This window comes from Misgurnus anguillicaudatus, chromosome 15 (genome assembly GCF_027580225.2).
Source record: "Misgurnus anguillicaudatus chromosome 15, ASM2758022v2, whole genome shotgun sequence".
Classification (NCBI taxonomy): Eukaryota; Metazoa; Chordata; class Actinopteri; order Cypriniformes; family Cobitidae; genus Misgurnus; species Misgurnus anguillicaudatus.
In genome coordinates this window covers 3,634,631-3,650,353 of record NC_073351.2, presented here as the reverse complement: position 1 = coordinate 3,650,353, position 15,723 = coordinate 3,634,631, and the positions used below count along the sequence as shown (strand labels likewise).

Sequence of the window (15,723 nt, the reverse complement as noted above, 5' to 3'; positions counted from 1 at the left end):
ACTTTATGCAGTGCTGCAGGAAGTGCGGGTGGTGGCATTAAAGTACTATGAGAACGATTGATAAGCAGACTCCTCCTGTATGATTTCTTGAATCGTTCTCGCAGTACTTTGATGTCATCCGTCTGTCGGTTCTTGTAGCGCCACGTGAAGTGAAAAATCCTAGCCTATATGATGAACAACATTCAAAACTGCAGCTGACTGACTTTAAATGACGCTGAAAGCGGCTATCAAGTCCTTTGTTTCCTGCTTAGCAAAACCTGCATGCAAAGACAGTGCAGCACATGATGCAGATATTTTGAAATGATTGCAATGCATTGTAAAAAAATAAACTTGGCTTTTTATCAACGTCATTTCAGGACAGATCAAACTTGAGTGCTGCTGACTCTGCTTGGACACTTTAAACGCTGTCACTGCAACGCCCAGTGAGCAATTGAGGTTAAGGTGCCTTGCTCAAGGGCACCACAGCTGGAACCCGCCAATCGTGAGCCTTGGATCAGCAACTCTTGGATTATAAGACCACACTCTAACCACTAGGCTACAACTGCCCCCAACTGAGGTTGATTTGCCTGGTGATGGGGAAAGGGACCAATGAACCTGAGACTAAGCTTTTTGCAGGGAAAACGCATCCTTGTGTCCTGGGTTGAGAGACAGACCTTGTGTCCAGGTCGGTGGGAGAAGTGGCTCTCTGGGCATCTGCGTTGGTCTGATGATGCTGAACTGCACGCTGGAGGTGTTGTTGTGCTGACTCTCAAACCTTCTCACTCTCCTGGAACAAGTGAGACAGAAGAGACATCGGAGGGTTCACCAGGCCAGAAAAGGGGTGAGACATGTAAATAGTTGAAGGAGGGAATTTTGTGCGTAACTGGTTCCAGGAGTTCTGGTGGCTATGGCAGAAGGTACAGAGGTAGCGGCCAATGTCCTAAATCATCCTCTCCATTTGGCCATTGCTCTGGTAATGGTATCACACCTAGGAGAGAAGGCTTTCCATACACAGAAGATAAATTGTGGCCCTTCGACAGAGACAACATCTTCGGGTAAGAAAAACTTACAAAAGACATGATTAAAGAGTACCTCAACTGTTTCGATACCAGTTGGTCAGTCTTTCAGGAATACAAGAAGACAAGCCTTGGAAAATCTGTCTACTGGGAAATTTTGGTTGGCGGAAAGGAGTAGTGTAATTTTAGCTCTGAAGGTGTTCCGTACAGCCCTTGATGTGGTAAGTCACATGGATGGAGGCTCTCCAGTGCTATGGTGTCATCGTAAGCAGAGAGATTTCACCATAGAGAGGGGTCCGATAGGTGGTCAGTAGGAAGCTCATTCCACTCACTAGCAGTGGCTAATGTATGAAAACAGAGAACACAATCCTGAATGGAGCTAATCTGGAACAATAGTCTACTGTGACCAGGATAGAGGTATTGTCTCTAGAGACAGGTAGGTTGGTGACAAAGTTGACTCCTAGGTATGACCAGGGGTGTTGAGGGATTGGGAGAGGAAGTAACGTCTCAGATGGTAAGTGGCGTGGAGTTTTTGCAACCTCTCATGTACCTTCTGATGTCCTCAGCCAGATTAGGCCACCAGAAACATATTTCAATTGCAAAAGGGATCCATTGGCCCCAGGATGTCCAGTGCCCAGGGAAGTGGGTGCTGACTGAATGAGAGTAGTTTGTTGTCATGGTGGAACATATGTCTTGTCAACAGGGCATGTCAGTGGAAAGGGGTCATAAGACACTAGCAGCTACTATCCACTTGTCCAGAGACCATTGGATGTGACTGACAATGAGTTTTGATGGGGTAACAGGTTCAGGTTTTTCAGGAGTTTCATCAGGAGAGTGGAGTTTGTCTGCTTTAGTATCGTGGATCTCTGGATAGTAAGAAATTGTGAACTTTAACCTGGTGAAGAGAAGAGCCCATCTTTCTTGTCTGGGTCTCTTTGTGAAGATACTCAAAGTTAAGGTGATCAATGAGTACTGTAAAGAGATAGGGAGCTCTTTCAAGCCAGTGACTACACTCCTCTATAGCCATCTTATTGGCGAAAAACTCAGGAAAAACAGCCTTAAACAAATGCATCTTAATCCACTTTTGAAGTGTCCCAACGTTGGTGCATTTCTGATTGTAGGAGGAAGCACATTCCATAGCTTGAGGGCTTTGTATGAAAAGGCTCTTTCCCCCATGGTATTGAGAACTGGATGGAGGACTGCCTGATAGGTGTCACAAATGATTTCACTCATTATATATATATAATAATCCTGGCTTGGCGAAGTTGTTCCAGGGCAGCTAGGATGAGGGGAAGTGGATAATGATAGTGAACTGTGATCTTATGTAATGCCTGAAAATCTTAGCAAGGCCTCAAATTTCTTGGTCCTTCTTGGCCAGAAAGAAGAAACTGGAAGCAGTAGGGGAAGTGGATGGATGTAGCCTTAATTAAGAGCCTCCTCTGTAGATCATTGAAATGCCCACAGGCTGATTTTTAATGGGGCTTTCTATGGAGGTTATTCTTAACTTAATCTATTCTTACTGCTAGCACTTGAACAGGGTAGATCGGTCATTCCGGAGTGGAAAACATCGGGTGAAGCACTTCTTCCCCATTTCAGGATGTCACTGTTAGCCCAGGAGATAAAATGATTATGGGTTAGGATATCTTAGTGTCCCTGGCTGACCCATAATCAATAAGGGCTTTAACTGAAACAGAAGTAGTGAGTGGATAAACGTTAATATGGAAGGAGTAACCACTCTCATCACAGGACATGGAGGTTGAATGGGACACATATGAAGAACTTGTCCAGATCAACCGATGTTGATGTTCGGTCAGGGGACATTCGAGTGGAGTCAATCTGCATGGGCTCATTGGATGGTTCTGTAAAGCTGGGAAACTCTGGTTGGCAGAGAGGAGTAGTGTAATTTAGCCCTGAAAGTGTTCCATACAGCCCTTATGTGGTAAGCCACATGGATGGAAGCTCTCAAGTGCTATGGTGTCATCATAAGCAGAGAGATATCACCGTAGAGTGGTCCAATCCCCGACAATAGGTGCTCAGCAGGAAGCTCATTCTACTTGCTAGCAGGGGCTTAGGTACAAAAACAGAGAACATAATCCTGAATGGAGCTTTTGCCTTGATAAAGATTTTATAGTTGCTTTCCAGATGAAGTATCTCTGTCTGGGACTTCCAAATACTTCCTGCAGTCTGTTACGATGGCATCTATTAATTGAAACTCTTCCATTCTGCCACCATAACATTTCGGCCGAATGGAGCACTCAACCTTTCAGGAGAGAGATAATAGAGGATATTTTAGATTTTTCAGTGGGAAAGCAATAATGCTGCATCTCTAGAGTGAATGAGCATTGTAGAAGGAATCCATTTCATGCATACGCTAAACCAGAGTAGGGCACCGGAGTGACCATGGGACTGCCACAGTGAGTGAGTAAGAGAGAGGTTGGTGTGGAGCCAGTGCTGAAGTGTTTGCTCTTGGAAAGGATATATGTCTGATGGGTTCATTTTGGATGGTGTGGTCTTCTTTATCTGTAATCCAAATCTGGACACACAGAGAACATTTAACCCACAGGTGTATTTAGTGAAGCATAGCATGGGTAAGTGGAAACGTATACTATAACATAAATTACTTAACAATATGGTGGCAAGTTATATATTGTTTTCCTTTTAGATACTGAAAGGTATTCGGAGAGTAAGTGAGAGAAACATAAAATGATGGTTCCAAGAACATTAAGCAGTTTGAAAGCTGGGAGTAGATTTGACAATATGGCATAAGGCATTTCTTGAAAAAAATCATTGTACGCAATGCATTACATTCAATACATAAGCTAAAATATTTTGCATAAATCCTTTAATATAATCTAACAAAGAGGCCGGGTTATTGCTTTTCCTTGATATTGCACAACAACCTCCCTCATATTATTTTATATTCATAGAATACTACTGTAACATTAAATATGTTTTCCCTTTCTACTTAAACTCTTTATCCTAGATCCTTATGTGAAGGTTTCTTTGATGTGTGATAGTCGGAGACTGAAAAAAAGGAAAACTTCTACCAAAAGAAACACATTGAACCCAGTGTACAATGAGGCTATAGTGTTTGATGTCCCTCCAGAGAGCATTGACCAAATCAGCCTTCTAGTAGCTGTTATGGACTATGACCGGTGAGAATTGTCTGTTTTTTGTCCTGCACAGATATCTGCACCATCACAGAAGTAAATAATGAAAATGAAAATAATGAGATATAATTACTTTAGCTGTACGTATTAGTGATTGGAGAACAAGCAGTAATGTCAAAAAATTCCCTAGCTGTCACTGGGGCGTTACGTTTTCAAAAAGTACACCTTTGCACCTAACAAGAGTTCACATTAGTACCACAGAGGTACATACTGGTACAAAATGTATAAATATATGCACCTAAATGGTACATATTAGGACATTTTTAAGAATACTGCCCCAGTGACAGCTCGGGACCATTTATAGACCATTTGTCTGGCAGTGTATGATGGGAACATATACAGTTATCGGGGACAGCGTGTGTTAGGTGCAAAATGACAGTGCATCATTTTTATTCTTTTTAATGGATGTTTGCTAATAGTGCACTTACTGCCACCCACTATTACTATAAGATTTTTGACACTATGCCAAATTTATCTAACGCAAATAGTGTTATTTTGCGCTTAGGATTCAGCACTTTCACTCACACTACAGGTCAGCCAGGGAATACAAATTATGGATAAAAAGTGCGACAGAAGTCCAAATATCTTAAAAACACAATCAACCCATTTGGGTAAAATTGCCTGTCAACATTCTGTAAGAGATGTTTTCTTGAATAGAATATTTTGAATGTTTTGACTTTAGAATATTTTGTTCACCTGCTTCTTTCGTCTTTCACTGTTGTTTACAAGATTAGTAGGAGAATATTCCCATAAAGTAATATGAGTCTTTGGCTTTTTTCACAGTGTAGGTCACAATGAGGTCATAGGAGTGTGTCGAGTAGGTAATGATGCTGAGGGTTTGGGCAGAGAACACTGGAATGAGATGCTGACTTACCCACGCAAACCCATTGCACACTGGCACCCTCTTGTTGAGGTAGGAGTGATGCTGATTTTCTCCATTGTTAAAACATACTTAGGCGCAATCCCATGTCTACCCCTTACCCCTACATCGCATCCCGGTTTCCCCGGTCTGATCACATTCCTGAGGCGACACACCGGGGAAAACTCCTGGTGCTTCAGATTGCCAGTCCACAACAGAGGGTTGTGCTGCTTTTGGCAAAAAAGTCCAGAGACATTGTTTAGGTTTTAGCCCACTAAACTTATTACTATGGTTGACGGCAACATGATAAACATTGCATCATCTACCTTGACGCATTGTCCAGTACCTATGTTAAAAAATACAGTACCTATTGTTAAAAGTAAAGCCCTAAATAAAAAAGAACTGGTAAGACTGTATATGAGAAAAATAATTTGTCCAAATATTGTGTCTAGGAAATTACTTGGAATGGGCTTCATTTATAAAATGCTGTGTAGAAATGTTTTTAATTTGATCTTACGATCATTTCTCAAAAGCGCATATGTTTAGTTCAAAAAAATGAACATATTCACAGAAAACGCGCGTACACCTCACTTTCAGATGTGAAATCTGTAAATCACATGTTAATAAAAAATCGTACACAGCTTAACAGTTTCAGATCTCCGCCTTTAAGCATTACCTAATTAATGTCATTGACAATAAAAGAGCACCTGTCCATGTTTAAATCCATTTTGAGCAGCAAGAAAACACCTGTAGCAATCGGACAAGCTCAGACCCTGACATGGCGCTTAGTACTTCAAAGTTTATCAAAGTTGTCCAAAGACGAGAATGGGTATTGGTTTCAAGACCACTTTTATATGAGGTTTTGATTAGAGCCCGACCGATATATCGGCCGGCCGATATTAGCGATATTCCAAACTATCGGTATCGGCATTCATAATGGACGATAAATTAATATTTTTAAAAAACGGAAAAAACAGCCTTCAAAATCCTTTATCGGTCGGGCTCTAGTTTTGATCCACTTCAAATGTTTACTAGTATAATTTATTATTAAGCAACATGTCTCTCTCGTCATGTGAACTAAATTCAGAACACTCCATTTTGGGGGCCCTATGCAAAGTCCAAGAACCAAGGCCCCCCATGCCTCAGCATTGCCCAAGGTTTTTCAAATGAATTGCACAACAATAATATTCAGTATATAGAATTAAGTGAGATATATATAAACTGGGTTTATTTTGTTTTACACTGCTTAAAATAACACTAAATTGTTACAGTTTGGTATGACAAAAATTCTTGGTTTAAAAAAATTTTTTCGCACCCCTCTCAGATATATCTTTTGCTTGCAAATGTCTTATAGGATGTATTTAAAACAATGCCATTAATACTGCAACTACAGTTTCTGACATCTTACTAAAAAACTAAATGAGGAAAAATAGGAAGCAGATTATTATTCAGACTGATATAACAAACTGAACTAACAAACACCAGCAAACAATATTGTAAGTTGGTTATTGCTTGAATTTATGGATGGGAATCACATAACTCTCATGTTCATATTGCAAAAACAAACTTACTGTGAGATACAACAAGCATATAGACTAGACATACACTAAAGATGAGATTTTAATGACAATGATGAGATACAGAATATGACTTATGTATTTTATACATGATTTAAACCCCTGCGTGGTGTCTTTATCATGTTTATACCTGTATGAGTGTGGAACAAAAGATGCGTGTCACTGATCAAACCAAACCACCAATCACAAGTGTGAAGCCCAAAGTCTTTAAAGTAAACTTGATCATCGAGTGAATGTTGTGCAGTTACGAGAGCACAGAGAGAGTCGAGCAAGCGCTCATTCCAGCACTTGTGTGGCTGCTTTTGTGAGCACTGTGCAGAGGTGCACTGTCCCGTAGAGTTCGCTCATGAAGTAGCCTATATGTGCCCTCGCGAGGATGCGCCCATATATTATTCTGCGTGCATACTTGCACATCTCTTGCTCACACGTGCTTTATCCGTACCTTAGATTTGGGTCTGAATAAACGTACATACTTTCGCACACCTTGTGGCCAGTAGGGGGCCCCCCTAGCCCGCGAGGCCCCACGCAATTGCGTGGTTTGCGTGGTGGGTAAACACGCCACTGCTCATGCACAAACACAACCCATCCCCACCCCATAAATCAACAACAACAATAGTTTCTTTCTTGTGTCTGTTGTCTTGGTATTTGTGTCTTAAAAACATAATTCACATGGGGAAATTTAAAGACATAGTCAGACAGTAACAGCTGTTAGGGAAAGGTTAAAATTCTTACTATCTGTAAAAGCATTGTCTAGAGATTTAAAATGTATAGTGTGCTGTCATATGTGACACTGCAGGGAGCAAACAAATCATTTCTCTCTCACAGCAGATGGTTTTTAAAGGCTGAGGTGTAGAGAACTGTGACAATGACCATGTTTACATGTACCCTCATAATGCCATTATAATGGGATTTTGGCGATATTGCGATTATACCTCATGTAAACACAATACTCCGATAAAAATAATGTGATTAAGTACATAATCTCAGTAAGTATAATCGTATTAAAACAGCTGGTGTATGCCGTTTTTAATCGCAGTATGCGGCCATGTAAACACTTCAATCGCATGTATATCGCACAAACTGAAGTGCAATTGTGTTTTTGTCACGCGTCTTAAGCACAAATTCATTTTAAACTGGATATAAGGGAATTTTTTCCTGAACTCTGTCAACACGACTCGCTATCAGCAGTCTGCCTTCATCCAGAAACAGCTCAAATAATACGACAGCAGCATATAAAAACAATACAGGCACGTCATAATATTTCTGTCTTCATCACGACACAGAATAACAAATTATGTCCATAAGAACGTGTCTGTCATTTAATGTAAGTAAATTAAAACAGTGGACAGTACATGTGGGTTCATCATTTCTGCGCTGCATTAGGTAAGAAAAAAAAACTAAAGGTAAGACCTACACATTATTTGCAGACTATATGAAGTGAAAATGTGCAAACGAGCACTGCGTTAGCAGCACTAATGGCCATGGGTTTGATCACAGGAAACACACATACTGATACAATGTGTGGTGTAATGAATGTCACTTTAGACAAATGCGTGAACAGCATAGACACATAGCAGGGCATAGTAACAGGGGGTATCCAGTGAGGAATTTAAAAGAATTCAAGCAACCAAAAAAAAACATTAAATAAACATAATGCTCTGTAAACGTACAATATGGTTTGATTTGAAGTAAAGTAGTTTACTCACTACTCTAGTATTTATACTTTATACTTTAGTATTTTTGTACATGTACAATTGATTGCTGTCAAAGCAATAAGTACATATGACTGAGAGGCTGTTTGTGCCTGGTATTAAGATAGGTTTTTGTCAGTCGGATCACAAGTGGACGATGCTATACAGATGTAAATGGGGTGTAAAACGTTTTAAGCTTGTCCACTTTCAATCACATTGAGGTAGTCGGAAGCTGATTGTGGTGTAGACGCGCATGTGGTCGAATGCGTTCAAACAACCACAAAACACTGCATACTCTCTGCCTATTGATCTAATTTGATGTACCAAGCAGAATTTTTTAACATAGGACATGACCTTTACTGTGCGTTCACACCAGACGCGGAGGAGAAGGCAAAAACACGATATTTGTGCATAGTTGGACACTTGAACTCTTCAATCGCGCGTGAAATAGTCATTCAAGACATTCACGCATAAATTTGCGTCATGGTAGGGTCTTTCATAGCTCAAATTGAGTAAACTTACCAGATTGTTCAACCTCCTCACTCACTTTCTTCCAAACAAGATCCTTTTAATTCCTGTAAAATTATGAAGATGTCTCGTGTAGCGATGATGATTGTCCTGCATTGTTGTTTTGTTTTTCTGCCTCCGCTCACTTCCTGTAATCACGTCACTGTTAGAGCAAGCTCCTTCGATTTTTGAACTTGCACGGATCACGCGTCAATACGCAATCTGCATGGAACGCGCCATCTGCATGGAACGCGCCATTCGCGCATACTGCGCCTATTCGCATTTTTTTTCATTGACTTAACATGTAAATCACTCGCGCTTGCCGCCTCTTTCGCGTCTGGTGTTTGAAAGTTGTGCAAGCTTATTTTATCATTCACTCTGTAATATCAGAGAAAGCTCTTACATAGAGACAGAGCGCAGTTGTGCTAATTTGAAAGCGGCACCCACCAGGGGAACGCGATCCAACCATCTCCATTCACTTTGTGTTCCTTGAGGCCGCCTCCTTGTCATTTCTGGCTTGTAACAAAAAACAGAATAGTGCCTAGGAGCTGCTGTGTGACAATGTGTACAGCTAACAAGCCAAAAAACAGAAATACGTTTTTATAAGCTGTCGAGCTATAAAACTCAGGCCCTGTTTATATTAGAGCATTTGCGTTTTAAAACGGCATTTTAAAATGAAAACAATCCTCGTTTATATTGGCATTTTTAAAAGAATCTTCATCCACACTATACACCACCATAAACGTATGAAACATGACCAATCACATAACTGGGTATGCGCATAAAAGTGTAAAATAACTTATTACTCTAATAATTGCTTACCTTTGTGCATTTAGGCAGCCTAGGGGTGTGCGATATTGACAAAAATTTATACCTGGGTTTTTTGCTGGCAACTACAACAGACACTATTTTTGAACCTATAAAAATGTGTTTGGGAAAGTCTTATACTGTTCTAGCTCCCCCCTACAACATATTAATATGATTAATAGGTTAATGTTGATGTTATAAACCAAACAGAAAGGTCTTTATGATTTAAAAAGAAAGCATTCGAGTGAACAGTACTAAACAAACTTGAAGCAAAAATAAATTTCAGCAAATGCAAACTTCAATCAAACATAGTAAGAGGTGAAGTATAGCTTCAGCCTACAGAAATGCTTATTGCATTAATTTTTAAAATTGTGCGAGGTCCGTGCACGTCCTCTGCTAGCAGCGCAACACAGAAATAGCTAAAAGCGCAAGCGGCTAAACGAGCTTAAATATTAATGACGTTGAGTTTATTGTTTTTATGAATTTATATTCACAAAACTTATCAACAAAACATCGATTAAAATTAAGAGACAAATTATATTAAAACGAAATTCATTTTAAAGTAGCAAACAAAACTTAAACTAAACTCGAAAATAATGTCTGGCCCATTACAATTCTCCCTTTATATTGGCCTTTACAACACCCTATATGGTGTTTAAAATTACAGTCTATCTTTCGTAATAAGCTAAGTAAATTTAAACAAAACATAAACAACATTAACAATATTCAAACCCAACAATACTCAAACATAAATATAAAACAGACATTATCTATAAGGATACATGTTAAAACAATCCGATTTAGCGTTTATAATAGCTGGTTGGTAGATGTTTAGTATTTAAGGCAAAACCTCCGTTGCAAACCTCCATTTACCTGAATAAAATAATTTTTATTTTTTAAATGATGCGCTGTCACGTTAACATCAGCTGTTCATTTACAGAAGACTCCGTCTACGTTCATTTACACTGCAGCGCAACGTCTGAGTTCTCAAACTAAAACAGGGTCTTCAGCGTTTGCGAACGACTACGTTTATGAGGGTCGAAAACGGTGGTGTAGTGTAGATGAAAGGCGTAAACGTAGCAAAAGTAACGCGTTTTAAAGGATAAACGCATTAATGTAAACATAGGCTCAGCCTTTAAGGAGAAAAAAGTGGATTGCCGACTACGTTTCCCTCTAGTGGGCGCAGTTCTACTAATAGTGGTACTATGAAAAGTTGCCTGTTTCCACTTTTGTGTCTTTAAACGCTCGTTTTTTTGGGGTTGACAGCTTATAAATTTTGGCTTGTTAGCTGTACACCCTGTCACACATCAGCTATAAGGCATTATTCTGTTTTTTGTTACAAGCCAGAAATGACAAGGAGGCGGCCTCTTGCAATGCAGTCAATGTAGACATATGTATTGCTTTCCCCCCGGTGGGCGTGGTTTTCAGGTTATGTCTCTATATACCTCTGCAAAACTCTGGGCAGCATGTTTAATAACAAAACAAACAGCGGACTCTGATAATATTAGTTCACATGAATTTAAACCCCAGCACACGTTTAAATCAAATCAGACAGACTCGCCCACAGACCACCCCCTCAGTAATAAGAACAGAAGTGCAAAGTGAACAGAAGAGACGGATGAAAATAGCAGGTGTAAATGTGAGTGTGTCTCTCTCGCCCACTTGTGATCCGATCAACCAAAACGTATTTTAATAGCAGGTATAAACAGCTTCTGAGAGATTTCGGAAAGGAAGGAGGGGGACTAGGACTTGTTCTCTTTTGATCTTTGCAGTATCACAGTACTGGAGGTGGAAGTCAGGGGGGCTCCTGTAATTCCCTGAAGGCCCCTCCATCTCCATAGCCTGAAGACACCTATGACCTTCAGACCTACAACAGGAGGAGATGATTCATGTGCAAGATGTTTTACTCTGGGATCCAGAGGTCCAAGAACAGAAACCTCCAGATGGCCGTTGCTCACAACAAAGAGAACGCCACGTCATTTTCTACCTGTGCATCTGGAAGTTCTGCATGGGGGATACTGAATGTTTCAGATGCATGTTGGGTGGTCACATACTGTATGGTTATTTTGTGCTACTCATGGTGAAATGGAAAAGAAAATATAAAAGTGGAAAAGAGTATTTTCATGTTCTCCAAGGTGCAAGTGTTTTCTAAATCAGTCCTGGTACATGTTTTTAAATGGAGTGTCGATGTATCACTCAACAATCTCTTGGTCAGAATGTGATTTTCCCTCTTTGTGTTTATTTACTCCTTTCCTCATCACAGCGCATGGGTGTGTGTTTCGATGTGGTACAGTTCAAGATGTTCTCCGTTTCTGTTTGAAATGCTCTGTGAATTTTGTCATAAAGAGTCTTGGTGGTGAACTGTTTGAAGACTTTGCAAGTAAAATGTTATTTCTCATGTTATGAAAAATGTATTTCTTAAAAAAAAACAGGATTCTTTAAATAAGTTTCTCCATTACTTATATAAAATCTGATTTCTACAGTATTTACAGGTACAATGTGGTTCCAGCAATGTACTTTGTTTTATGTTTGGATCGATACTGTTAGGTTTATTTACAATGTAAACTTTTTTACATATGAACAGCTGAAACATACAACATTTCAGTTCTGGTGTGTTATCAGATGGGATTTATAAAGATTTGTTACATTTACATGAGTAAATAGTATTATTTATGATGTACATGCTGTCAGTATCTTAATTTCAATTAATATTGAAACATACAGACGTGTAAAACTTCTTGTTCTGTGCAAGCAGTTACAAATGAGATGTCCTGTTATAACAGTGTATGGGTTTCGATATCTTTATAGCAGGGAAGGATGATTTATTTAAACACAAACGGTATTGCCGTTTGTACCACGCTCACCCCAATTATTTCAACATGGTATTACGCCAAAGCATGTATTAGACAAGCTGGTCCAAAGCACTGAACAAAGCACTGTCACTTTAATTGCGCGTGAGCAGCGCAGCAAAAATAGAACCGACGCAGAAACAATCGCAGCACTGCTGCTACAGCGTCGCGAGTTTGCGCTGCTCATGCGGCGGGGTGCATGCTTGTCAACTTGCAAACATGCGCCGCTCACGCACTACTCACACTTGCTGTGTGAAACTGGCGTGGACTGGAGCCACTCACATTGCTACTACTCTACGGCGCCTCCAATTTGGGTCTGACGAATCGACACACATATTTTGCGTCAATGTATTTTTTGCATCGACGTCATCGATGACGTCAACGCATTGTCCCAGCCCTAGTAGATGCACTTACTGCTGATTGGCTACAAGTGTGTTTTGGTATTCGGCCCAACTACCTTTTCCAAAGTGTTTTTCAAAAATCATGCACCCCGCCTTTAACAACACCATAAATTGGTAAATTTCAAACTATTGTAGTACATGTTGTCTATACAAAAAATGCTAGATTACTACAATTAGTAGCATTTATTACTGACACATCCAAGCAAAAGACATAAACTAAGGATGGTAAGTGATTAAAATTTGTGGGAAGTGAATCTAATTATTTACATAATGTGCTGGTTAATTATCTAATTTATACCATTTAATCTCACAAACTTATTGGCATGTAAATGTAGAAATTATCAATTTTTCAGGTTGACCTGTAGTTTTCAGGTACAGAAATTGAATAATGTGGTAGCAATTTACAACAAGACTGTATTAGTTAACAATTAATTAATGCATTAGCTAACATGAACTAACAATAAAGGGTCACACTTTATTTTACAGTATCACTGTTACAGTGTAATTATACATTTAAGTACTAAGTAATAATAACTAACAACATGTACTTACTCTAGGGGGTTAGGATTAGGGTTTGGTTTAGGGTTAGTTACATGTAATTATGCATAATTAACTGTTATTACTATAATAATTACATGTAGCATGTGTAACAAAGACACCGTAAAATAAAGTGTTACCCAACAAAATGTCTAGCATTTATTAATCTTAGTTCATGTTATTTTAAGCATTTACTAATTTGTTATTAGATGTCTCCACTAATAAGCTGGTGTGTGGTGGGCGTTCTGGCGCAATATGGCTGCCGTCGCATCATCCAGGTGGATGCTGAACATTGGTGGTGGTTGAGGAGATTTTCCCATTCATATGTAAAGCGCTTTGAGTACAGAGAAAAGCGCTATATAAATGCAAGGAATTATTATTATTATAAAATGAAAGTTGTGATTGTAAATGCCCCATGAATACCCGTGTTGCCATTATTTAAACATTAACAAAGATTAGTAAATGTTGAACAACTTAGTCTTAAATCATAGTTCATGTAAGCTAAGGCATTTATTAATGTTAACAGAAAATATTTTAGGAAATATTAAAGAAAATAGTTTTTAGGCATCTAAAAACATCTGAAATGAATCCGTCTTATAGGCGACAAGAGATGAGCAGAAAAAAGTGATACGAGCACTACAAGCACAAGGAGTTATAGCAATGAGCCGCAGCATTTCCTTCCTATTTCAGGGAAATGAAAGCCATAGTGTAAGTTCTACTAGGAATACTAAATGCCACATCATTCATTACATTCTGATCAACCAATCATCACTTGACTTGATAGGCTTGAAGGTAGCCATAATAGCCCTTCACACTTGTAATTTAGAAGCAGGGTTATTCTTGAAGGCCTTCTCCAAACAACTGAATTTTAGCAGTGGATGTCAGAGCTATCATCTGTTTTTTTGGAAACCTCTCACTCATTTGACAGGGGTCTATCACACTTAGTACAAGGGAGCAAACATGCTAAAACAATGCTTCTGACAAAAATGTATTGTCAAAAATGAAGCCCTCCATTTTATCACCAAATCAGTGTAAATCTTGTCACTATGGCTGCATTTACATTGTCACAAAAATAAAAACAGATTTAGTGCTCACATCTGAAACAGATCGGATATCGATGCATGTGTGTAAACACAAAAAACTTGCAGAGATCCCATTTTTTCTTATGCAATCTGAGCCACTTCCAAATGTGAATTTTTACAGTTTTTTCAGAAGAAGACGTGATGACAGAGAGACAGTGTGGATGATAATCATGCTGAAGGTAATCATTAACAATGGCCTTTACTTTAAATAAGTGATGATATTAGCGTTAGATAGCTAACACTATGCCCAGTTAAGCTTACATTCTGTCTGGGCGGGAGTTTAATGTAAACATCGGATATGAGGCATGTCAAAAGTATGTGTAAACAGGCAGGACAAAAAAATGGATATGGTCAAAAGATCTGATCTATGCATTAAGATTTGAAGTGTAAATGCAGCCTATATGAACATAAGTACCACCCAAATATAGACAATTAATTGAATTTAAATGAAGAACATGAGAATAAACACTTATTTTTTTCCATGTAGGGCTGGAATTATTGATATATTAATTGATAGTAGTCAATAATGAAAATAGTATTTAATTAATGTCATTATGGTTGGTTTGGTCTATGACATCACTTGCCAACAGCACAAGATTCACAGTTATAAAGTCAGGCACATCTGCTTCAAACAAGACAACAAAGAAATAAAACTTTTAACAAACAATGCGCTTTTGGCTCCAGCATCATCCTGTCAATAATCACGCTGTCTCACGATCTTCATGTAACTCTTAATAAATGCTTTGGTAGGTCGTGCTGCATGGTGCAGATGAGGCTGACTTAATAACTGGGCAGCACATTTTATCATCCAACAAGCTTAGATTAAAGATTTTAAAGAGCACCAATTATCCAATTCATAATTTTACATTTCCTTTGGGGTGTATGTGTGTATTAGTGCATGTTAACAGTATGTAAAAGGTACAAATCTCAAAGTAAACAATGACACGTAAATCCCTTTTCTTGGACTACAACAAACACACTGATTTTAGGCAATAGTTTACTTCTTGGGCCTGTTGACGTGGACACGACCATCATTATCATAATCCCGCCTGCTTCTGACTCACAGCCTGTAAGTTGTTTATGTTTTCTTATTTAAAGAATTTACTACTGACTAAACCAGGATACAAACACAAGTTTTGAGCAGTGCAGAGTAGTGCTTGTTGTTTGTCGTTTCAACCATCACAAATGTAGACATGGTTTTAATGTTTTAGTATCCTTACCTTATCTGTTTTGACGACAGGGATTTAT

At 38.9% G+C, this 15,723-nt stretch overlaps 1 protein-coding gene across 3 annotated transcripts in view; it reads left to right on the top strand.

Moving 5' to 3' along the window:
- Positions 1-12,286, top strand: part of syt9a (synaptotagmin IXa) — a 47,187-nt gene extending 34,901 nt beyond the window's left edge. For 2 of the 3 annotated variants that reach the window (XM_055174533.2, XM_055174532.2), the window contains exons 5-7: positions 3,979-4,150; positions 4,949-5,078; positions 11,379-12,286. In XM_055174533.2, coding sequence (XP_055030508.2) covers positions 3,979-4,150; positions 4,949-5,078; positions 11,379-11,447 — 371 coding nt within the window. In that variant the 3' untranslated portion in view covers positions 11,448-12,286. The remainder of the gene's footprint in view (positions 1-3,978; positions 4,151-4,948; positions 5,079-11,378) is intronic. The other variant, XR_008636499.2, reaches the window with a different exon arrangement.
- The last annotated feature ends 3,437 nt before the right edge of the window (positions 12,287-15,723 follow it).